Raw genomic sequence first — 25,038 nt, 5'->3', positions numbered from 1 at the left:
CAGTCATCCTTTCACCTATTTCCCTCTAAATATGAAAATATTATCTTTCTGCTACTTTTATAGCTATCCTTATTTAAAACCTTTGCATCCGATTTAGATGTTTTGATTTTTAGTCTGTTCACTGCTAAATGTCTCATCCTGTAGAAAAAGCACAGAGGACCTGAAATGAACACGGCATTAACATGAAACTCTGAAGGGACAAACAGTCTGAAAGTGGTTGTGTATGTGCAGCAGAGATGGAGAGGGAGCAATAGACATCGAAGGGCATAAAGAAGAAACTTATGCTCAGCAACTGCAGCCAGTATCACCTTTCTGCACAATCATCTTCACCTCAGACACAGAGGCCCCCCACACAGGAAGGTTAGAGCAAGCTACCGCTGTTGACTGTGAGAAAGGTTTGAAAAATAATTCACTTGGAAAAGACTTTACCTGACCCTCACACAAGAGCACATTTTTCATGCTGTGGAAGTAACATGATCCTTCAGTGTGCAAAACTTTTGTCAAAGCTGAAACCACAAAGGACAGGAATACAATAAAAATTTCCCCATTTGTGCATTAATGTGAGCCCACAATAGACAGAAAAAGTATTTCACAAGCCAATGCAAAGATACAATTAGGCATGAATTTCCACAATGTGGGAATTTAACAAAACCAGACTATGTAAAGTGAATCCTCAAGTAATCAATCAGATCTTTCTGAAATGTATTGGGCCTAATCTAATACATGTGACTCTTTGAATATAAAAACTGTTGAGGTGCTCGTTAAATGCAGTGAAACACATTTATATTACTCATCAGGATGTAATAACGCAAATAAAATTTCTCTAAGCAACAGTCTTTACATCAAGACCAGTTCCAAGTAGTTACCTGATGAAATCATCTTACTCAGGTTGTAATGTTCAGACTTCCAAGGATACAGTTGAATAGTTGTCCCAAACCTTTATAATATGCTGGTAAGGATCACTTTAAGATAAAACTTCATAACACAACAATCAAAACTGGTTAAGGAGTGAGTTGTGATGTAGTGTATCACAATATGTGCAAAACATTCAATAAAATCATTGTTATTATTAATATTCTTCTTATGTTGATACAGTGATGGTGATTAATGTTAAGCGTTATTGGTGGTTACGTGCACTGATGTAAATGATTGTAATAATTTGAAGAATTACAGACTACATTTCATCAGTGGAATAGCTTATTGTGTATGGATTATGTGTTGAATTGATGTGCACTGGGATGCTGTTGAAAATTGATGTTTTTTTAAATACTTGCCATAATTGGTGTAACTTTCTGAATGGATATTCAGATAGACCCGAGGAAGAACAGCAGCATTTTTTTAATGTAGGGGTCTGATGCGTCACATTTAACTGAGTTAATGTAAAACCTACCCGTGGTCCAGCATGCGCATGCGTGGTGTGGCAGCAGGTGTCCCTTTCATTAATATATATCGTACATATAAAATACCAAAATTCAGGATGTTGCAAGATTTACTGCTTAGAGTTTGATTATAGTTGGAGTTTGATTAAGCTTTAAAGATTAACTTTTTACTGTTAAGCACTGACACCGAACCCCGGAATATCTTTCAGATGATAGCCTATTGACGATGGGAGGAGATAACGGAGCCCTTGCATCTGCGCCCCCTCATGCGGTGGATTCCTTGTGCGGGTTGCCATGTGTAGCCCAGACTACCCCCCCTCCCCGCAGGACCCACTACTGCTGGAGTTGTCTCACACTGGCGTGATAACGCTGCTACAGCATTAAAGTAATACAGGCCTGCTCGTCTTTAGGAAGAATCCAGAAAGGCCAGGAGCTTGATTCCTGTCAAGAACATGCCTCTTACCATGCCTTCTGCTCATCCCCTTCCTGGTCAACCGAGCATCCTCTCTGCTTTTCTCCTCTCCCAAGTCCCCGCCGTCGATAAAATTTGCTCAGCGGTTTACGCGCAAATATCCTCCCGGCACCACTATCCTGCGAATCCCGAGTGGGTGCAGAACAGTGCGGAGTTGACAAATCCTTAACAGGGATGTCGGTACCTGCGTCCCGGCCTACCCAGGATGATGCGAGCCCGTCTTAACCAGGGAGTCAGTGATGAAATCCGCATAGGATCAGAATAAAGCTTCAACACACGGCTCACTCCTCTCTCGCGGAGGCAGCACCGTCCACACACGCGCACGCTGACAGCACCGGTAGGCCGGTCACGCAGAGCAAACACACGCAGCAATCACAACAGGGGGCGTAACAGAGAGGGGGGACGCGAGTATTTGCGTTGTCAGCGTTAACCCGACAGCATCCGCTGATGCGCGTTTGAAGGCTTGAAAAGGACACAACAAGAAAAAGAAAGGTTTGTTGATTCCACAACTAAATAAGGCACAAATCTTATCAGGCAAGATTTATTACATTTGATTGGATATTTCTGTGCCAGCCTATCGTGTGTCAGTACTTTATGTCCTGTCCCTCTCCCACATTAATCTCCTCCATCAGGTCACACAGGTTGTCCAATAGGCCCTCCATCTGAGCATAAACCTGCCAGATAAACAAAGACAAAGATTTACATGTAGGTTGCACAGTAATTCTGGATCTGGTGTTCACCTCCTTTAAAATTCTGAACAAATAAAATTTACTTAAGGCTGTTTTAAGACATGACTTAATTCAGTTCGTAACGTACCTTCAGCAGCAGATTTACCAACAAAGTCAAGAAAACCTATACATTTTATCCAGCCTTATGTGGTCTTGAAGATAAATTTAAAACGGACATGATGTAAGTTTCTGTCATTTGTACAGTAATTTGTTTTGTTTTACCAAAATGTGAGGAATTTCTCTGTAATTTCCAGGGGTGAGCTTTGAAAATTTTTGATGTGGGGGTCAGGCAGACGAACAGAAAGGGAAAAGGGTGGCACATGTAAATGAAAGAATGAATGAACCCAAAAGGGTCAAGATTTGAGGAAATAATTAACACTTTAAAACCAGATGCTGCCATTGGTGACAGAAAATGATAGAAAAAGACATTCTTTGAAATACTGCAACTCTTTGACCGTTGGCGCTTCAGATATATTCTAACTGGCAGCTGATAGAAACATCATGTAAAAGTACATTACATGCTGCATTCACTTGCACTTGGGCATTTGAGATTTACTCAGGTAAAGATCAGTTAACACTAACAATTTTGTTTTGTCTATTTAACTCAGTGTGGCACCTCGAGGGCCAGTCAGATTCTAGGGTATGGCCAAGATATAATGGACCTTATTATTATAATGGTATGATTACTTGTTCATCATTCTTAGTTTCCAAAAGTAAACCCCTCTTTCTCACATAAAAAAATACTTCATTAAATCTAATTTCATCAGATCTAATCCAAAAGCAATAAAATTGTACCAGACTGTGGTCACTTATTTCTTTAAATTTTTGTTTTATCCCACTAATATATATGCTATCTTTCAATTTCCAGTTTGTATTATGATACCTTTTGTAAATGAATTATATTGTATTCTCTTTTGGACAATAAATTCAGAAAAATTATATATAAAATAATAATAAAAATGTGACAGTAGGTGATCATTTTGAAATAAAGTGGAATAAAACTCAGCAATACCTTTGCTTTCAGTAATTTTTCCCTGTACATCAATCTCTCTCATCTCATTTCATAATCCTGCTGAGTTGACTGTTTTTTGGTTAAATGGGCCTGTGGCAACAAAATAGTTCTGAAGCTGAACTACTTATTTTTGTGAGTGAGAAAATGCAAGAAAGGATCCTTTGTTATCAACCTGTGTGAAGGAGAGCAAGAGATAGGACGCTACTATAGTACTAACATGACTCTCAAAACTGTGTCTGTATACCTGAGCTTGAGAATGAAATAATAGATATAGTAATATAGGCACAAACTTTGCATCCCTGACTGAAAAAGACTGGTCAAGGACCTTTTCTGAATTGTATATTTTACATGACACTGCTGCACAGAGCCACTCAGTGGACCTTTTCCAGCATCCTTAATGTCTGTTATTTCTCAGACACCCCCAACATGAGATTTCAGTATCTGATTAAATATAGTAAACCCAATTTGACATAATTGTACCAAGTGTAATTATATTGAAGTATAATTACTCGCCTTTTTATGCAGAATCTGTGTGTAAATGTGTATTATCTCTGGGTCAACATTTTGGTCATCAGGTGGTCTTTGCATGATGCTTTCTGAGGAGATGAATGAGGCAGACCCCTTTCCATGCTTTCCTCTAGCGTGCCTCCCTACATCATCCTTTCTTTTCCCCGTTTTTTTGCTCTCCTACAGAAGGATGAGCAGAGTTAGCAACCCAAAGACACTTTTACAACATACCAAAGCATGCAGCACTATTAGCATATAGCTGTCTTTGCATCTTTCACAGATGGCTTAGAACAGTACAGGTGCTGGTAATTCACACCCTGGCCAATCTGAGAGCAGGTGCATATTTTCACACATTGTTCTGTTTCCATGGCACCATATGAGATATGAGATAGGCTGTACCTTACCTATGACTAAACCATTTCACAGGGGGGGGGAATCACTCAGCAAAATATAAGCAGACAAAAAATTGTCTCTAGTTCAATTTAAAATGCTTTTGATGGTGGACAACAGACAGCTAAACCATTAGAGGAGAGAGCTAACAGGTCCAAGGTCACACCAGCAGCTCATCATCATCTTTCAACAACACAGCCACCTGCTTGAATTCAGATGTGTGAATAGGACTGGCTATAATGAGTGTGAGTACATGGTGGATGGGAGCAGAAAAGCAATGCACTAAAATGAAAGAGTACTGGTGACATTTTTCTTATTATCTCCCTCAACCTGTCCCTCTTTACCAAAACAGGAATACCCCCCACCATACGGTGTTGCTGAGCTGCACTAATAACATCTCTGGGGGACAAAATAGAGAGCATTAGTTTTCTACATTAACAGGAAACATGAATGCAAAGTGGCTGTTTTTAATCTGCTGATGGTTAGTGCAACATGTACATACACAGAACACATATTCAGAAAAAACATGGTTAAAGAATTGTACAAAAACTCATAATAAAACCCTGCAAACCCAGTGCAGATACAACATGCCACATATGGGATTTATAATATTATGTTTTAGGGGATTATAGAACATAATAAGTCAGGTGTATACAGAGTGTGGTGGTACATTTGCAAGTTGTGAGGAGGCAGTCAGTAGTAACAGAAGTTTGAATGGCAGATGAATGAATGATAAACTGACAGCTTGTTTGAAGTAATGAAGATGATTCATGTTCAGATCAGCTGGAGCGTCAGATTAAGTGATGTGTCATGTCTTACAAAACATGATTTCATTCATGCTCATAAATCAAAAACATTTCTCTCTGCTGCCACACCATGGCAAAACATCTCATCATTCTCTATCTCTGTGCTAACGAGGGTTAATCAGCTACACACACACATGCACAGTCTTTTTCTTCATTTCTATTAAATTAAAATGCATTTTCCTCTCACCTCCACTAAACTCTCAGTCATTGGTGGTCTGGACTCTGCTTTGCCATCATCTTTAAATCTAGATCTCATCACACTTCGTTCCTCATCAGCAGCACCTCCATCTTTCTTCTCATTCTTATCTTCTTTACCGTTATCAGCCACATCTATGATGCAATGACAGTGGTGAGCAGAGCATATTTGTAGTGTAATGAAAATACAATTAGATTATTGTGTTTCTAAATTGTACGAGAGAAAGAAAGAAGAGGCCCCACAGGAGCACCTCATATCTTTCTGATTTCTAATGACAGATTCTTCTTATTATGAATGACACCAGTGTTTCACAAATTCTACTAAACTCATCTACGCCTGCTGAAGGGGTTGTGTTGCTCTACCTTTCTCTTTAAAATACCCCAATCACGTTTCTATGTGATTCAAGTCAGGAAGACCAGATGAGTTTGGTCAGCTTGACCAGGTCATTTTTTTTCATACTATTTTTGTTCTTTTTGAAAATGTTCCTCTCCGGATGCGTGAAAATCTCCTTCGCAGTTGGAAAAGCACTGTGTTTTAGTCAAAGGCAGTGATGTGTTTAGTTGTGTCTGGGATTGAAAACCTGTGTTCCCTGTTGCATCACTGTCAGGAGTCATCAGAATGGTCTGTGCTCAACAAACTATATGATGGAAGTTTTTACTCCAAGATACAGCTAAACACACACCCAGCTTCATCAATAGCCTGATTTGTATCTGATGGTCAAAACAGGATTTACCTTCCAGGTTCTGGATCCTTAGGTTTTCACTCAGTGACGTTTGTGTGATTTTTGCAGTGGTCTGTGGATGATGATGATGATGATGGAAGACTGCTTTCCTGCCAAGCTTCTGGAGGCATTTTGTCACCATGTTTTTTTGGTATATACACAGGTTTTATGGTGTTATCTCCAAGTATCACCTGCTAGCATCTTTTAAACCCATAAAGCTCCATGAATCACACCATTACTTCATAAGCTAATAGTCCTAGTCAAGTTCTTCTTTTTTATTTTTTCATTTATTTATCTGAGCTGAAAAAATATGGTCTAACTCATTAGATGTGCTAAACATTTGAAGATATGTGACACAAATTTTCCTGTATCCATTTCCATTTTTGTGACATCTTACAATGAAATATTGTAGTTCCTCCAATAACTCGTCATTTATAAAGCCATGGTGCTGATAGGCACAATTCAAGCGACCAGATCTGGTGTTCAATGGTCTTTTTTCTTTCAGACTAATCAGTAATTGGACCAGTGATCATGTTTTCTAAGTTTTAAGTCAGCTATTACAGCTGTATTCCATTGTGTTATCTTGGACTTGAAGGCCTACATTTGTAATGAAATATTTTTCCTTATTTTTCCAGAAAGAGATACTCTACCTAAAAACAGTGCTATTACTGAGAGGTGTCACAATTTTGAAACATTAAGCCAATTTAGCATCGTATTTGTATTCTGTACGTCTAAGCCCAAATATAAGTCTCACCAGCATCAGAGATGATGGTTTCACTCCTTTTCTTAAATCTCATTTCTTTCTCTTGGAGGCCCAGCAGGTTTCTGAGTCTCGTGGCCTGATCAGCCATTGTGTCCAGCAGTTTCCTCCACAGCTGCCGCCTGCAGAGGGCACCAAACACCAGCAAAATAAGGAGACTTACTACACTGAGGGTGCAAGTGTAGATGAATTCATGTAAAAAGTAAATGTTCATGAATCATGTGTCCATGCCTCACCCTATTGTGACAGCTGTTAGACGGTGATGCTTCAGTTCAGAGGGCTCAGAGAGCTGCAGTAGCACAGAGTTGAGCTGTGCCAGACTCTCCTCTCGGGTTGGAGAGTGAAGAGATGTTTCTTCATCAGGAAGAGACAGCACAACCTAAAGTAAAGTAAAAAAAAAACAAATACAGTGGACTATGAATTTCATCCATCAATATTAAGTTAAATAGTTTACTTAAATGGTATATAGACCTCTTAAATATAAATCTTTTAATCGCCTTGCTAAATTTACTGAAAATTTACTGTGTTCTTTCTTGTATAAATCAAGTTGTACAAAGTACCAAATCAACACATCACAGCATGTAACTACCTGTTGGAGAGTGTCAACAGATAGATCCCAGATGCAGCCTTGATGAGTTTCTTGCCACAGTCTCTTTAGGTCCTCCACAGGCTGATAAACATACTGCAACTAAACCCATACATGGTGTTAAACAGAATGTGGTTGCAATTAAGTGAATGAAAAAAAATCACAGCAAGACTGAACTAGTGGTGGTTGTATATGGTAAACTTTTAGAGTTCTCAGCATTTTCTGAATAAGTTTCACCAACGCGTCAGCTAATTTTTTATACAATCCCAACAAGTAGATGAAGAAAAACTTACATTTAGTAATTTATCTGTTGATTAAATTATCCAATATTACAAATCTGTAAGTAACAAAAGAATGGGAACCTCACAGATTAGCTGATTGATTTCAGAACAGATATTTCTTCTGTCTGATCTTCACAACATGTTTGTAGCTGAGACTCATGTCATGAGCAGAAAAGATATCTAATAAAAAGAAAAAGAAAAAATACACACACATACACAAAAATCCCCCAAACAAAAAAAAATAATAAGTTGATGCTCAAGCTTGAACAGGTTATAAAATTAGAATTTGGACTCCATCAATTCACAGATCAAAGATCACTCAGAGAAGAAGTCTGCAGGTCTGCAACACTGGGTCACAAACGATCATTTCTGAGCATCTTAAAGCCTTTTTCACATTGAATAATGTTAATATGCATCTATAATCAAGATAACAATGAACAGAGTGCACAAAAGAAATAAAGTTAAGAATTTTATGTTGTATTTCTACCATCAAGTCAGCAGAAATGTTATGAAAGGACCTGAAGCGAGCAGCTTGTGTAAGGAAAGTAAACATGTCCAAGTTGAAGCTGTTAGCCACAGATGAACGACTTCAAACTACTCCAACTCAATATGTAGGACTGATCAGCATCAACTGGAAATGTTTAATTTCAAAGGCCTCTGGGAATAAACTACACACTACATTTCTAAAAACATAAACAAATAATTAAATCAAGTGAGTTTTTTGTCTCATAGGTTTACATTTTTTGTTTAACCTAAATATTTATTTTTAAATTGTATATTGTAATTAGTATTTTCTTTTCTCCTTGATTTTCTATCTTGATCTAGAAATGTGTTAAGTGTTTTGATATATAGCATTTGTGCACCATTTAGTTAATTTTATTTTATTCTGCTGCTGCAACGTTGCAATTTTCCAGTCTAGCATCAATAAATTGTGTCTGACTCTGAAGATTCTGAATTGGCTTCTTTGTCCACTTTAAATTCTTGTGTAAAAATGTGTTTTTTACGTAAAATATTTAAATTTCTTTTAAGGTTCACAAACTTTCAAGCACTGCTGTCTAACAGAAACTTCAGTCACACCACAGGATGATAATTTCCTCCGACATTTATCATCAGTGTGATGCATGTCAGATCTCCATCTGTGTCACTCATTGTGGTAGAAAAACGTGACCAAGTGAGAGGCCTCAGCAGCTGTAATCAGCCAATATCTTCAAATAATACATCTCACTCTATGAGGAAAAATACCCCTTTTTATTGCAGGTGCAGATTAGATGACTCATAATTAGAATTAATATTTTATTATAATAAAAGACAGTGTTTTCAAACCAACTCTCAGATGTAGACTGAGAACTGGCACTGAAACCTCTTTACACAGGGAGGAAGTCTAATCAGCCTTTCAATTAACCCACTTAAAGAAATGCTTCTATTGTACTGCTACCTATATTTAGGAGACAATTGGGATTGTTTTTAGATATTAGCTACGATCTGTTGTTAGCTATTATATTTTTAAATATTAGGTGGATGGTGGCTACCTTTTAGAATGAGCAGCAGTTATGGGCTGATCACACTTTTGCCTCTAGCCAGTGAAATGTGAAAACAACCACACAATGAATGGTTCCATTATCAGGTCATCTCACACTGGATTGGGTACTGTGACTAAGATTCTGTCTGAAATAAACACCTTCATAGAAAAATTAATGACACATCAGAGCAACATGAAAAGAGGCTTTTCTGATGCACCATGAGGCGCATGCTTCAGAAAACACGTGAAAAAAGGAGGACTGAAACACAATTTAAACTCACACAGCTTCTTTGATTTCTGAGGTTAAGGCAAGAGGCTTCCACTAGTTAGTATTTACCTTGGGGTTTTTCCTCTGGAATTGTTGTTCTTCAGTAATGTAAAGCTCAGCAGGTGAGCTGGGTCTTTCTGGGGTGCAGACCCCATGCAGCACCTCATGCACAATCGACCAACATAATTTTTCCACAACTATCTTTTCCAGCTTTGTCTGCTCACACACATAACAGGAAGGGTAAATAAAAGATAAAACTTTTATTGATGACATTTCCTTGCTGTCTGTTCTGGTCATTTTCATTGTTGTCTCTCTTTCAGACACAGTTAATCACAATTTAGCTGTAAAGCTACTGTACCTCTAAGAAAAGCCTCTGAACTGCAGTTTTGTCTTGATTCAGAGCCATTCCTTTCAATGTGACATGCATGGAGGCTCCTTGCAGCAAAACAGGATGGGTGTTGAGCTGCCACAGTTCAGTTTTGATACCTGGCTTATCTGACTTAAATATAAACTCCACACACTTGGTGTCACCAGGACAGATCACACCTGAAAGGGAGGGAAGCAAATTGTAAAATTTCTGGTTAAATCCTAGCTGAAACAAAGGGTTGGCGGAAATACAAACATCATGTAACAGACAGTTACTGTTTGTTTGTGTGTGTACCAGAAGAGGAATTGAAGTAAAAGTGCATATTCTTTGTTTGTGAACGCAGGTGAGGGAGGCTGTGTGGCACTGTAAGCTGCTGCCAGCTGTAAAAAATGGCTGTGCTGCCCTCATTGTGTAGCTCCAGGTTGGATGAGGCTCTTTCTCCAGTCAGCGCCTCAAAGATGATTGTTGCACTGATTCCTACTTTTCCCTGAAAAATTAAATCGGAGAAATGACCAACAATCAAATTAACATCTACCAACTTTTCTCTAATTCACAAACGTCAAATAAGACCTGATATCTCCAAATAAAGGTTTGATGTAATTTCATATCTATAACAGCAGCATTTTGTTATATTCATCCATATGCTTCTCTAAATGTAAAAGTAAAGACCACTATCCTCAAGAAATGTATTCATTAACCAGCCCACAGTGTAAAAGCTATCTGTACCTGGTTAGAGGTAGAATTACCAGTCCAGCTAGCAAGATGACCACAGAACCTCAAAGCAGGAAAGGGTTGAGCTTTTACCTGAACATCATCCATCTGTGCCAGTAAATCACTGTAGAGGATAAAAAAAAAATGCAATGGCTGATTTTTTATTTTTTTGTAAAAAGTCCATTTCCTACCAGTTCAGCAGTTCATGGTTCTCAAGAGACCAAAACTCAAGTGAAATCTGACCTAACAGCTTTCACATATTCTGTTCATTTTGTCCATATGTCATAAAATCTGCCCAATTTTAGTTTTAGTAAGAAGGAAATTTTCTCCACAATGAAGTTTCTATGGATGATGTTGATCCAGTCGTCCATTGTTGGTGCTTCAGTTGTAAGCCACCTCCTGACGAATATACAGTAGTTTCCTTTCTTTGCTGTTCCAGGTCTATGACGCAATATTGCCCAGGTACAGTGTTTCAAACGTAAAAGGAGTTTTAATTAAGAATACGTTCTGAATGTTTTCTGTATCTGCTAGCAAAGCTGGAATTAGTATACCCTTCACTCCAATTTTTACTTAGTCCTTCCATCCTGTATTATAGTTTGAAGGACATAAAAATACCAGTGGGCTCAACTAAGCTTTAAGGTAGTATTCCTGCAAATATGGAAAACCCTACCCTCCCTTTTTTTTTTTTTTTTACTTAACTGTAAGGTTTTGTATTTCACTCTGGCTCTTTTACCGTTCCATATATACTGAACCTTGACAGTAACCTGTCCCACTCTTCAAACTATTTTTGCAGGATGGCAATAGGCAAACACGGAAATAAATAAAGCAGGTACGATACTGGGTCTGATGGAGTCAGTCCAAGAATGCAGGTCTAACGTGCAATATCAAACTACAGTATATGTGCATAAATCTCAATCTGAATGAAAAAAAACACTAATATTTGTGAGTTCTACATACTTTCACTAAGTGTTTTCAGGTCTGTAACATAGCAGAGACCTCTGTCTAAATAAAGACACCTACAAGCTGGAAAACTATCAGAGCTCACGTGTCAGAAAATTGTTTGTCTAAATTAATGAATTTGATGTAACTCCACAGCTCTACAGGCCTGAACTTAACTGGTCAACAACACATGCTTTTACTTTGCCAAAACGAAAACATCATGCTGTTGTTTAATGATTTACACCCTTTGTAGAGAAGTTTAGCCTCTTCTTTGAGCTGAAAATACTTTTCCCTTTAAACCTGGAATCTCAAACTCTGGCCCTCTAGGACCAATGTCCTGCAGGTTTTAGATGTTTTCCTGCTTCAACACACCTGACTCAGATTAATGGGTCATTGTGCAGAACTCAGCAACAAACTGTTGGATCTATTTAATTTCAATCAGGTGTGTTGGATAAGGAAGCACCTAAACCTTGAGGATAGTGGCCCTTAAGGACTGAAACATCACTACCTTCGATGCTCTGTCAAAATACTTCTTTCCTATCTTGAGATTCAACTTGGTGCCAGAAAGCTGGAAACAAAGTGAAAAGCCAACAGACACGTTAGCTGTGAGTTTGTGATGAATGTTGTGTAACATGATATTAATATAGTCGTCTTCACCTCTCATACCACTGAGGGAATAATCATATACAGGAACAAACATGTTGTTTCCTCAAGTAAGAAATTTCCTAATTATAATTATAATTGGCTTGAAAGCACCAATGAATAAGTGACTCGTATGTACATATTCTGTTTCTGATGGCCTTTAACGCAAGGGATGGTCTGGTTCTTACACATTCATGTTAGGCAAAGTCCTACTTCAGCTTGTAAGTGGGGTTAATACCATATAAATTAGTAAGGCAGATAAGCAAGTTATTTCTTACAAGTTATCCTTATTCATCTCCTTGTGTTCCTTCTCTTCTGCTTCCCTCTCCAATGAGGGACTTTGACACACTGTGATGAAACTGAGTGGCTTTCCAGAGCCAATCACCTCCAGTCCACTGATGTCCTGCAATCAAAGTCACACAAAGTGGTGGATTTGAAGACTAATATCATAATTTTTCTGCATCTAAATTTAAATTCTAGTTCATCACATTGAAATAAAGATTTGGACTGCTTTAAGTGCAACATCAATAGATAATTAGTCTCGACAGCCAGAGGAGACAGTTGAAAAAAAGTATGCGTCAGTGCTTTACAGCCTCAGTTAAGGCTCACACAAAAACTCTCATTCAACCTCTTCTAGAGCAGCTGTTTGAGTGTTTGCATGCTTAAAGCCTTTCATGCTCACTGCCTGTCCTGTATTTCATTACTGAGCTACAGGCCATGCAAAGTGGAACAATCAATGCAAAGCCAGTATATTGTTTAAACATTCCCCACACTACAGGCTACAATTTAATTCCATCTCTACTCCCTACGTTACTTACTTCTTTTTTCCATGTTATTTATCTCTGTCTCATAACAGCCTCCTCCCTGTCTCTATAATCCCTTCGTCTCTTTCCATGTATGTCACAAAGCCAAGTCAACTGTGGACAGTACGATCTGTCTCATACTCTGTATGTCAGAAGGCACTTCAGACCCCAAATCATAAGCATCACATTAGCCACTTGGGCAACAGAACACACCGCACCCACTTTCTCCCATTTCACCAGCACAAATGTGTGTGTTTGAGAGAAGGAAGGGAAACATGAAGCAAAGTCACCAGCTGAGACCACCAAATAGATAATGTCCTTTGAATAAACCAACCCATAATAAGCACCTGTTATTTAGGGTGTTAATAGGATTAAATGAGAACTGTCTGTGCGAAGAAGTAAATTTGTGCTTCAGTGTTTACCACAGGACCTCCTGCCACCACTGATAGACTCATTGTGATGCAAAGGAAGACATAAGGCAGACTCTGTCCGCTTTCTTGGACTCAGTTGGCCCACAGATCACAGAAGTGAGACTCTTAATGACTTAGCACGCTCCAGATTTCATAATTGTTCCTGTTCTGCTTTTGTGTGTATGTGAACACTCTTTAAAGTTCATTAATCTTATTCTGCATGTGCACTGAATGTACATTTAACATGCAAGAGAAGATAATAAACTTTTTGAAGGCATATTTACAGCAGTTTCTGAATAGTTTTTTGGTGTGTAGGTGTGTTTATTTCTGTGAGGCTGCATGGGTATGTGCGCTTGTGTGAATGTGCAAGTGCTGTCCTCTTTGTACATTTCCTAGTTTGTTCTCTGCGCAGATAACCCAGAACAGTGTGCCCAAGGCTGCATGATCACAGGCTGTGAAGATACAGAGTGAATATGAGCTACGTGAGAAAGTGTCCTGGGGGTGTGAGCAGCTTCAGAAAGCCAAGTGGTCCAATTATAAAACTCTTTATGTTAAAACAAAATATGTATGCTCTTGAAAGGAAATTAGTTTCCTTTGAATTATTAACAAAATAATTGCTAAATGTGAACAGACTGGTTTTACTTTCCATTATGTTGGATAATTCAGTAATTATAACTGAAATAGATTCACAGGGTCAGATCTTCTCCAATTAATCAAACAAAACTATATATATATATATATATATATATATATATATATATATATATATATATATATATATATATATATATATATATATATATATATATATATATATATATATATATATATATATATATATGTACAATATGAAGCATGAAAAGTATCATCACGTATTTAAGATTTTCTTGGATTAAAATAATTCTGTGATATATAAATTCATTGTAAACACAAAAAACTCTTAGTAATAGACAACCATGTAAATTTGGCAAAAGACACAGAAATATATGCTAAAAAGAGGCATAATTCTCTTGATTTTGTATGACTAAGGGCTGAATGTGGTGCTCTTTGGTTCATCGCATCAGCAGTGTCTCTGACATTATTATACCGGATATGCTTTCTTGAAAATACCAAGACGGTTCCTGGTTCAACCTTTACTGGGGAATGTCAATGTGGAGTTTTTATGTACTTCCTGTGCCTGTGTAGGGATATATAATTATAACACACTAACCGCTTCTTGCTCATATTTTATAGATACATTAATACATTATTAGGCTTATACTTTAATAAACATATTAAAAAGACAACTGAATCATCAATTGAAACTATTTGTATGGCAATAATTTGTCAGAAATGGATAGAAAAGTTGGATAAGAAAAGGTGGCAAACAAGAATACCCTGATCCCTTTAAAATTATGAACCTCAGCTGCATTGACATAAATTATTAAAGACATAACTGTTCTCTTCTTCTACTGAAATCAGATCAGATGTGGTCAAAAACATATTTTTCTTACATTTGTGAAAAAAATCTTCTGTTCTAAACCATTGCTTCTAAATGTGCATACTAACTGTACATAACTTTTACAGCACTCAGTTCCTACATAGATCAGACTGTCTTAATGATTTGATGGTAATAAATGTATGTTGCACTTAAGGGGGTAAGGGTTTATATTCTGAATAAAAAATGTGTTACTGGCTTTCTGATGTCCATCTTCTGCAAAACTTCTCTGAGTTCGTGATACTGGTGGTGAAGGTAGGCACTCTTGTCCCAAGTCCGAGAAGCTGGGCGAATGGTCTCAGCAGAAATTCCTGAAGGATTAAAAATTGCCCACAGAGAGAATTTGGTCACAATTAATCTGATTTCCAAAGCTTTTCAGTGAACTCAAAAGCTTTTAGGTTCTTGTCCAAATACTTTTCAGGTAAAAGCGTGCTCAGAAGGAACAGGGTTATGAAGGGAAAAAGTAGGACACAGCATAGTTGCCTGTGTGTACCCAGTTCCTTGCGTATGCTGCTGGGTTGTCCAACATGCGTGACAGGTTTCTGTCTGCCAAGCTCAGTCTGAGTCAGAGTGGCTGTAATACCACTAAGTTCATCTCCAAAACGCTGCGGGAGACTCCAAAACTCACTGCCCACACGATAACCCTTTAGAAGAAAAGACACAGGAGTAAAGAAACAAAGAAAATAAAAAGTGTAAAAGACAAAAAAAAGCAAATGAGCTTCATACATATCCAGAGTGGATGAGTGGCAAAACTTGGTTTAGAATTTCTTTCTGCTCCTGAGTTTCTCTGAACTTGTCAGCTTGGCTCATCAGTAATTTTTCCACTGGCCTGTCCTGCAAGTCTAAAGGACGGACAGAGAAGAAGCATTAATGCAGACTTTAAAAGAACACTGTTTAAGTAAACAAAGAAAAACATCTGGTACAGGTTGTACAGAAATAATGTTGCAGCTTTCTGACGCAGGTTATTGCACTCCCTAAACTGCTCACTGGATAAGAAGTCCTGCTGCTGTCTGCGCTGGGTCACATGCTTATCCCAGCGCTGCAGGGCGTTACTCTGAATGTTTCTCTGGCCTGAAGGGATCTCCCTCAGCACAGTGTTGGTCGGAGGCCTCCCTGGGGCCTCAGATGTCAGATCTCTTAAGGACTTCGGTATTCGCTTTAGCAACTAGTTTTAAGGGAAAGATGGGAGAAAACAGAGTTTACTGACACAATGGAGTCAAAGTATTTCTGTTAACAGAGTGCAACTCAGTTTAAATGGTTGTGAATTTACATCTGTCTCTTCTTTGGCCTTCAGATAATTTCTAAAGTCCTCTAAACTACCCAGGATGTTGTGTGGAAGAATCATTGCATGTTCATCAAACAGAAGGTCCCCTGGTCCTAAAAAGATGTACAGGGACAGAAAAAATAGTCTTTAAGCTTAAAAAAATACATATTTTAAGCTATAGTTGGATATGTCTTCAGTGAAATTGTTATTATTGTCCAAAAAAGCAAATTAATTAAATGAACCTGTGTTGTTTTGAAGTTCAGCTGGATGTGCCTCTGTCCTTTCCACAGCATCGCTAACTTCAAACAGTGATGATCTCTGATGGACATACCTGTCAGCCACCAGCTCTTGTACTTGATGGCCTTTTGAAGACTTTGCTTTATAAAGCTGCAGTTATAATACATAGTTTGTTAAACACAAAATGGTTTTAAAATCAAAGTGCAACACATTTAACTTGTATTTCATATAGAGAATCCAAGATTTTAAGACAAATAATAAATACTGGGTGACTTTAATAGAGTTTACTTTATCAGTGTCCTCTGGATAAAGAGCCTGGACATCGTGGATGGTGTTTTTGGCATGGTCATATTCCAACGTGGACAAGCTCTCTGGTGTGTTTATCTTCTTGATCTCTGGAGAAGAAGAGAGGAAATGACTAACTGGATGCTACAAAAGAGATGCTGCTTTCCCTGTAATGCTTATACACACACATACATTGTTTTAATAAATTATTTTGCACTATTTTTATGTATTTACATTTTTTGAGAGAAAAGGGTGCTACCAAACACACGCACACAGAGACAAGAGACAGTAGCCTAGAACATGACATGGCTATGCAATTCTATTGATTGCTCTTTATACAAGAATGCCGGAATATTGTTTCCATGGCCACAATAAATGTTGTTAATCCTTGGCTTTTACAGGCATTTCTTCTTTCACAGATGCAGTACATTTCTTCTGTGCTCTGATTTACTGGAGGCAAAAGATTTCTTTCGGAAATAATGGCTGCAGCATTTTTCAAATTACATTTTCACCATTTAAAGCTGTTGACAATGACCCATTTTCTCACTGAGATCTTGTTTGTTATATGGCATTGAGATTCGCACGAGCTCACTGCTTCCCTTTCCTTTCAGACTCTGTGAATGCAACCAAGTGCACTTATCAAAGTACTGTGAGTACAGTAAGATCTTGTACTTTACTTGGGCATTTCCAGGTTTCCCTTTTCCATCCTTGTCCACTAAATAGACTTTGTATCCAGCTGCATTTTCTAGATAACTTTCTTGTTAGTCACTACATGTGCACAAATGAAAGTTGATACAAATCATGCTAGTACAACGATGTGTGGAAATGTCTGATGTAACTCCTGCTAAAGTAGAGTAAATACGATGTCAAAAATTAAGAGAAAAAAGAAAAAAAGAAGTGGAAATAGAAACACCTTCTATTAGCTTTAAAACTAAAATGATATACATGCATTAGCAAACATAAAAAATACACAGTCTATTTTTCCGTTTTTCATATACATTCTTATAGGAGTCACTATTACCAGGTGAAGGTAAAGTTCGGTTGCAACATTTAGCTTGAAAGGACAGAAGCGGTGAAAAAGAAATAGGCTAAACGTGGTTGTAGCTGACCTGAACAATTTAGAGGTCTTAACTCTTTCCACGGTGACTCACGGCGGTTCATTTTTTAAACTTACAAAACCTTAAACCAAGTTAATCTTGCGACAGCGTTGATAAACATGCTAAATTAGCTCTGCGCTTCAGCTGCTACGTTTTCCTTTGGTTGCTATGGCAACGCACACCTCAAATTCATGAAGTGTCCCTTCTTTCTTTCTTTCTTTCTTTCTTTCTTTCTTTCTTTCTACATTTATTAGCAAAATGGACAAATAGAATGGACCTGAATGATATTATTATGGAGCTGATTATTTCTTAAATAGCTACAATGCGATTCAAAGATTATGTAAAGTGGGAAGCTTATCAACAGTTTTATTATAGCATTTCAAGTTTTTATCATTGATTGGATAGACTATTCCATATATGATGCAAGCCAATATTTCTCAATCCAAGTTCGCAGGTCCTGCCCTGCATGCCTTACTCCAACAGATTCTGATTAATGAACTTCCTTATCAGGTTCATTGCAAGCCAGTTGACGACCCATTAATTTAATTCCGGTGTGTTAGGGTTACCTCTAAAACATAGTGGGTCCAGAGGATCTGGATTGAGAAACACTAATGTAGGCTACAGTGAATTAGCTCATTAAACATAATAGAAAATGCTCTTTGAAGTAAATCTCTATACTGTCATGGTCCTTGTTGCAACACACCTAACTCATATCAATGGGTCAGTAAGAGGCTGGTGCAGAACTTAACAACAAGCTGTTGGAGAACAATTTAATTTGAATCAAGTGTGTAGGAAACATCCAAAACCACCAGGACACTGGACCAGGAGATCTGGACTTCTGTAGTTGCAGTTATTTTCTTTTCTTATCTTTCTCTTCGTTTCTTTTCTTATGTTGTAGCCTATTTAATCGCTTTCTCTATTCTGTTCACTTCCTGTTCATCACATTTAGATTCTTTTGCTGATAGCCTTACCTACTCGTTTTATAATTAGTTCCCTTTATAGACTCTTGGTTTTCAGTTTACTCTTATTGGATTATTTTCATGTAATTTTTCTTTAGTATCAATATTCTTCCAGTTGATTATCAGTTCCTCCTTGCTTAAATTTAATAATTAAAACTCTATTTTACATATGTTCACATTAGCCCATACCATCCTTTATTGATTGATCTATCTATCTATCTATCTATCTATCTATCTATCTATCTATCTATCTATCTATCTGTCTGTCTGTCTGTCTGTCTGTCTGTCTGTCTGTGAACATATGTACAATATGAAGTTTCTAAGCATTATAGAAATAGATATTTAAAAGACATTATAGGCTATGTACAAACATGTCAAAGAGCATTATCAAATAGTGATCTGCAGTTGTCTATTGGCTATGTTTTTGTAAAACACGGTGTTCTCTTGAAGAAGACAGCGTGTTTTCTGTCAGTCAGCATGACGCGGACGAATCACATGGTTGAGGGGACTCTATAAAGAGACAGCTGACATCAGCTACTTCAGCAAACGCAAGCTTGAGCGCAACATTGGTTCTGCCCACTCTGCTGCGCGGAACCAGTGGTCACAAGCATCTTAAAACGATGGATATTGGCAACATTGTCACCGGCGCACCGATCAACTCCATCCCTATCCCGCGTCAGACCAAATATACTACAAAAGAGAGCAACCCGTTTCACAATAATATGGATGGACAGTGCGCCGAGTCCTCAAGCAAAGTCTTGATTGCTTACAAAAACGCTTCACAGCACCTTAATTCTTCTGGAATCAAGGCGGGCTTGGATATTCTTAAGGTGGCCACAACTCAGTGGAAACAGGAGAAGAAGACGTGCACCAGCGCAGTCGTGAGCCAGCTGTCCACTGCAAACAACAGTCATCCTTGCAAGAGATCTCCACTGGATCATCTGGCAGCTTTAGTTCTTCACGGTCAAAATCGGCACTGCCAGATTGGTCAGGGACACCGACAAGATCCACCGCACTCTACCAAGCCGCAGAACTGCAAGCGCATTGTGGTTCTTGGTGCGCCACGAGTTGGCAAGACCTCTATCCTAAGAAGATACCTCCGGGATGGATTTGTGGAGGAGTACAAGCCAACCTCTGAGGATTTCCTCAGGAAACTCTTCCGTATCCGCGGGGAGACCTACCAAATAGACATCCTTGACGCGTCAAGAGAGAGAGACTTCCCAGCCAAGAGAAGACTGTCTATCCTCACAGGTGCGTATTGCCTCAAAGTCACTGTCCTATATTTATTACAGGAGTAACTTTATCTCTAATTTAGGATATGCATTAAAAAGGAGTCTGACTTTTTTCATCGATTGTTTGTTTCTGCAGGAGATATTTTTCTTCTTGTATTCAGCCTCGATGACCGCAGCTCTTTCGAGGAAGTGTGCGCCCTGCGCACGGAGATCCTGGCTGCTAAATCCAAACTTACCAGATCCTCGGCGCCGGAGCTTTGCGCACAGCCTCAGGTTCCCCTGGTGGTCTGCGCCAACAAGGTGGACCTCCTGGAAACCGAGAGAGAAATATCTGATGTAGAAGTGCTCCAAGCATTTGGAGAAGACTGCGCTTACTTTGAAACATCTGCAAAGGACAGCACTAATCTAGAAAAAGTCTTCGAGACTTTGGCGAAGCGAGGCGGTCTCCCGACTGAAACTGGCCCTTTTCAGCACCGCAAAGTGTCCCTCCGATCGTACCAAGCCATGCGCGTTGGGGCGAAAGGCAGACAAGTCCCGGGGCGAGATGATCCCTGCGGCACCCTGTACCCACTAGCCCGTCGGCCGAGCTTTAGCACCGATCTCAGGCAAGTCATTGGACCACAAGCAGCAAGAAAGCGTGGGAAAGGACTGGAGAAATGTCATATTCAGTGAGGGACATGTAGACTGAGAGAAGAATGAATTAAACATTCCCTGTTAGTCATACATATTTAAGAAATTGTTCTGTATTTATATACAATAAAATATTTTGGATTAAATGCACCTTTCATTGCAAAATCTATCTATCTATCTATCTATCTATCTATCTATCTATCTATCTATCTATCTATCTATCTATCTATCCATCTATCCATCTATCTATCTATTTGTGTGACTCCATTCAAACAGTCATGAAGGACACACAGTGGTGGGAGGATGTTGAGTCAGAAACTTGATGATTTGATTATTGTGGCTATTGCATAACTTGCATTCAGCAGTCTATTAGCCTGAAACTCCTCCTCGCCCACCTGTTCTTTTCTTCCTGTGAGTTCATTTACTGAGTGTGTGTGTAACACTTGAATCATGATTGCTAGATGAAGTTTATGCAGCCTAAATCCCACACACCCTTAACACCAAGTCAAATTTTCCTGTTGAAATATACCTTCCTCATCCTCCATAACTCTATAAATACTTCTCAGATATGCCTGTCACATTGCAGGCCCTGAATTCACTTATTTAGCTTTCTCATTCCTGATATTGTGATGATAGAAACCCCTAGAAAGTGATTGATAAGGCCATGGGATAAAAGATGCAAGGGAGAAGAGTCTTGAAAGATGTAACACAAAGAGAGAGAGAGAGAGGGGGGGGGGGGGGGGGGGGGGTGGGGGGGGGGTGTATTGAGTAAACAAGTTAGGTTAAGCTGTTAAAAACAAGCAAACAAAACAACTTGCACACATTTATTGTTGTGAATGTGATGGATACTAGATGGACAGTCTCTGTGAGTTAAACTCGGTCTCAGCAGCTTGTTCTCTCCTCATACTGGAGGGTCAGCAAGTGCGTTTCCATGGGCACTGCCGTTTAGTTTGCTCTGCAGCAGATATCGGACCACACAGGCTTAGCCTTTACTACAGATCTCACATAATATCAACCTTTTTACACCCCCCCCCCCCGACCTTATTAAAATCTACATAGCTTTTCATGAGCATTATAAAGGGATTAATAACATCCTTCTCATATTGTGATCCAAAAATAGACAGAAAAGTGTGAGCTTTCAAACCTTTTTAACTAGATAATCACACAATAAAAGGGCTACCGTGTCTTTTGGATTCCCTCATAAAAGAAAAGTGGGCTCTACTGTTAATATGTGCGGTCTGGATATGTGAGTCATGATGTCTGAAAGCCTCAGAATAATACGTGAAGGTTGGAAGCTCCAAGAGGGACGACCAATAAAACCTGTCTTTCAGCATACCAAATTGTTTCTCTAAAAAGAGGCTATTATATATAAAGATGTTATCAGTGACCTTTAAAAAACATATTCAACTTAATATCACTTTATTCTACTGAGTCATTCAGCAGATGAGCAATGAAAGTGGTTCTCCACCCCTTGCTGCCTTTTAGTGTGAAACATAAGCTTTCCTTGTAAATCTCAAAACTTCTGCTCTCTCCCAGAAACTGAATTCCCAATATCACGTCTGCAGAGTATGCTAAGCTTGTAAAGCAGTATTTTTATATTTGATGTATATTTACAAAAAGAAAAAATCTTTTTTAATTTCTGGTTGCCAATAGCTTCCCTTACATTTTTGCTTCTTAACCAATGATCTATAAAAAGCACATTGACCACATTCATGGTTGCTCTTCTGATAGAAAGAAATGTACAAGAAAAAGGAAATATTCATGTTTTAACAACAGGTTTGAAAGAAACATTGGACTCCATATCAGCAGCTTTGCTTTACTGCTAATCTGAATTTGATTTACATCTTATCTTGATTTATTTTGCACATAGGGCCCACTCAATTTTCACAACTGAAAATGCGACTATCACAGCTTTATCAACAGATAACTACAGTGCTGCAAAGGTTTCTCATTCATTCCTCAGAAAGGGATCTGCTCAGTTGTAAGTAAAGTAAATTTAGTTGTATATTTATCGTGTGCACACACATCACATATATGCATGTCTGAATCATGTCAGTTTTGATCTGCAAATCATGTGTAAGAGCATATTATACAACTGCAATTATACAATTATACTCCTTTGTCATTAACAGTAAAGAAAGTTTAGTTTTTGTTAACTTTTCCTTAGTAAAGAGGTTTATATAATTGTGTATTTAATTATATTCAGTGGCAGCTTGTCTGAGTCTGCAGGAAGGAAGTCAGAACTTTCCTTTCTCCAAAACTGTCATGTGCTGAAAAGTTGCTGGAAATTGCAGCTGTTTTCATTTCTGTGCAGCCTCCAACAAATTTACTGTAGGTTCTTTGTCATAGCAATCACTACACACATGCACAGAGAGACGCACACTTTCATGGCCAAGCACTTGAACAGATGCTCCTGCCTCTGTGTGCACGTGAGGAGGATTCACATATGCACCTGTTGTTCTCTCTTCTTCTGTGACACTCACATACACACCTATGGGTGTATACACATACACACTTCGAAGAATAGACACCAGAAACGTGATGCTGTTTTTCTCCTCAGCGTTGTCCTCCAATGTGAAAATTGTTATTCGACCAATTCCACAATTTCTCCAAAGTGAATGCACAGCTTTGCCTTTTGTAACTCTCACATAGTCCACACACACAAACCATGCATAGAGAAATTCATGGAAAGATATTGATTTTGTAAACAGTAAGGAGGAAAACAAACTTACACTGAAAGTTTAAATCATATGAATCTTTTCTCCAATACATGCATCTTGCAAATTCTCAGATGTTCTACAACAATATAGATTCAAACTTTCTGTGACTCCAACCCTCAAATGGAAATGTTAGCATGTCCTCATCGGGTGTGTGGAGAGCTGCTTGTCAACAATCCAATCAGCCATTTATTCAGAGCTGCTCTGGCACTATCATGGCACAGAGATAAGGCCTGTCAGGGCTTTAATGGCTTGTCATGCAATCAGATGGCAGAAATAAAAAGCATAAATACACACCTGCCATCAGTGGATGGTTCCCTCCAATTTGGCCCAGATGTTTGCGAGAACCTGAGACTTTCAGGTCACTATTATTGTTTCGGACACGGTCTAGTTTGTTGTCATTGTTGTGCTTTAAAGGACTTCATCCACCTGCTGGTGTATCAGATAGCAGAGGGAACAATTCAGTATTTAATACATATATTGTAAAAAGTGAGAAACATACTTGTATTATTCTGTAATAGAGTAGTCCTATATATATATATATATATTTATATATATATATATATATATATATATATATATATATATATGTATGTATGTATAAACAAGCAAACTGGTTATAAAGGAAAAAAAAAAAAATAATAAAACAAGCGAATGATAGCGGTCATGCTTTCTAATGGACAGTAGAGGGCGACTAGTGCACACAGAGCTGCATTTTGAAGATGTTCAATGGTTTCTTCCTTTGTTGACCCAATGTTATTTATTTATTTATTTTTCTTTCTTTTTTTCTTTCTTCTGTTTTTCGATCCCAGACTGCAAGGTAAAGAAGAGAGGGGGAAGGTAGACATGTAGACGACAAAGGTGGATAAGGTTTAGGATCATAATTTCTGAGCACGTTATTTATTACATGGTGAAAACACACACACACACACACACACACACACACACACACACACACACACACACACACACACACACGAACAAAGAAAATGCAGTTATTTGTGAAAGTTAGGGATGGTAATGAAATTAAACTGTTCCTTCTCTTGGAGACACAGTTGTAGAGTTCCCTTTGTGGTATAAGAATCTGGCTACATGGAAATCCCAATAACTGAGAATAAATTAAATCTGAAAGAAGCTCTTTAGTCAAAAAGACCCCTCTCTCTCCCCCCAACCTCTTACCTAACATGCTACTTTTGCCTGCAGACCGGCCTGACCAAAAAATGCACTTTGCCCTCTTTTAAGAGCAGTTTGTCTTGATTTGTTTGTTTTTTTCTGAAATGTTATTGATTCTTCGCTTTGGTGTTGAGTTGTCCTTGTTTTCCCTAAATGATGACACATATTTTGCATCAACGTTTCTTAAATGCACTACCTTCCAGGGCCGTGTTTGGCTGTTAGATATCTTTTACAGAACTTTGATCAGCTTTTGGTTCTGCTGTTGGAAATGAGTCAATAATGACACATTAAGATGAAGTGACTCTTTCCCCCAAGGGTTATTAGAACTGATAAGTTCCCTGAAAGACTACATACCACCATGGTCTTTTCCTCTCATCGCATTAGATTATAGGCGAATCTTTGTTTACATCTTTTTGCGCATGCGCGTGTGGTTGGGTGGCAAGAAGACCTGTTGAGATGGCGGAACCTGC

At 38.4% G+C, this 25,038-nt stretch overlaps 2 protein-coding genes and 1 long non-coding RNA gene across 10 annotated transcripts in view; 2 read left to right on the top strand and 1 right to left on the bottom strand.

The window, feature by feature from the left end:
* The window catches only part of epn3b (epsin 3b), a 37,382-nt gene that overhangs the window by 12,051 nt on the left and 293 nt on the right, over positions 1 to 25,038 (bottom strand). Inside the window, exons 1-20 of one of the 8 annotated variants that reach the window (XM_041982359.1) lie at positions 24,923 to 25,029; positions 23,693 to 23,827; positions 16,764 to 16,870; positions 16,481 to 16,625; positions 16,245 to 16,351; positions 15,962 to 16,139; positions 15,701 to 15,816; positions 15,468 to 15,618; positions 15,170 to 15,285; positions 12,563 to 12,687; positions 10,719 to 10,827; positions 10,287 to 10,479; positions 9,984 to 10,171; positions 9,695 to 9,841; positions 7,561 to 7,659; positions 7,208 to 7,350; positions 6,966 to 7,093; positions 5,482 to 5,624; positions 4,105 to 4,278; positions 2,443 to 2,525 (exon numbers count right to left, since the gene is read on the bottom strand). In XM_041982359.1, the coding sequence (XP_041838293.1) occupies positions 2,443 to 2,525; positions 4,105 to 4,278; positions 5,482 to 5,624; positions 6,966 to 7,093; positions 7,208 to 7,350; positions 7,561 to 7,659; positions 9,695 to 9,841; positions 9,984 to 10,171; positions 10,287 to 10,479; positions 10,719 to 10,827; positions 12,563 to 12,687; positions 15,170 to 15,285; positions 15,468 to 15,618; positions 15,701 to 15,816; positions 15,962 to 16,139; positions 16,245 to 16,351; positions 16,481 to 16,625; positions 16,764 to 16,870; positions 23,693 to 23,699 (2,459 nt within the window). In that variant the 5' untranslated portion in view covers positions 23,700 to 23,827; positions 24,923 to 25,029. Of the gene's footprint in view, positions 1 to 866; positions 1,276 to 1,842; positions 2,526 to 4,104; positions 4,279 to 5,481; positions 5,625 to 6,965; positions 7,094 to 7,207; positions 7,351 to 7,560; positions 7,660 to 9,694; positions 9,842 to 9,983; positions 10,172 to 10,286; positions 10,480 to 10,718; positions 10,828 to 12,562; positions 12,688 to 15,169; positions 15,286 to 15,467; positions 15,619 to 15,700; positions 15,817 to 15,961; positions 16,140 to 16,244; positions 16,352 to 16,480; positions 16,626 to 16,763; positions 16,871 to 17,869; positions 18,168 to 23,692; positions 23,828 to 24,922; positions 25,030 to 25,038 lie in introns of those variants that run through there. The other 7 variants (XR_006009975.1, XM_041982360.1, XM_041982358.1 and 4 more) reach the window with 7 other exon arrangements.
* On the top strand, positions 1,245 to 25,016 carry LOC121637975. The gene is made up of 5 exons (XR_006009976.1): positions 1,245 to 1,256; positions 4,739 to 4,744; positions 5,905 to 5,913; positions 12,333 to 12,342; positions 24,953 to 25,016. It is a non-coding gene; the product is annotated as an uncharacterized LOC121637975 (long non-coding RNA).
* si:dkey-27j5.5 (GTP-binding protein Rhes) lies at positions 19,376 to 20,769 on the top strand. Its single transcript, XM_041982366.1, has 2 exons — positions 19,376 to 20,067; positions 20,185 to 20,769. Exons 1-2 carry the CDS (start codon positions 19,437 to 19,439, stop codon positions 20,718 to 20,720), a joined length of 1,167 nt encoding a protein of 388 aa, XP_041838300.1. The 5' UTR covers positions 19,376 to 19,436; the 3' UTR covers positions 20,721 to 20,769.

This window comes from Melanotaenia boesemani, chromosome 4 (genome assembly GCF_017639745.1).
Source record: "Melanotaenia boesemani isolate fMelBoe1 chromosome 4, fMelBoe1.pri, whole genome shotgun sequence".
NCBI classification, from domain to species: domain Eukaryota; kingdom Metazoa; phylum Chordata; class Actinopteri; order Atheriniformes; family Melanotaeniidae; genus Melanotaenia; species Melanotaenia boesemani.
This window is presented reverse-complemented; position numbering and strand designations above follow the sequence as displayed.

What these genes read in the sequence shown, in the direction of transcription:
- si:dkey-27j5.5 (XM_041982366.1), top strand. Translation starts at nt 19,437, where the DNA reads ATGGATATTGGCAACATTGTCACCGGCGCACCGATCAACTCCATCCCT. An exon ending in AAGACTGTCTATCCTCACAG is followed by an intron (nt 20,068 to 20,184) that starts GTGCGTATTGCC and finishes TTGTTTCTGCAG; the next exon opens with GAGATATTTTTCTTCTTGTA.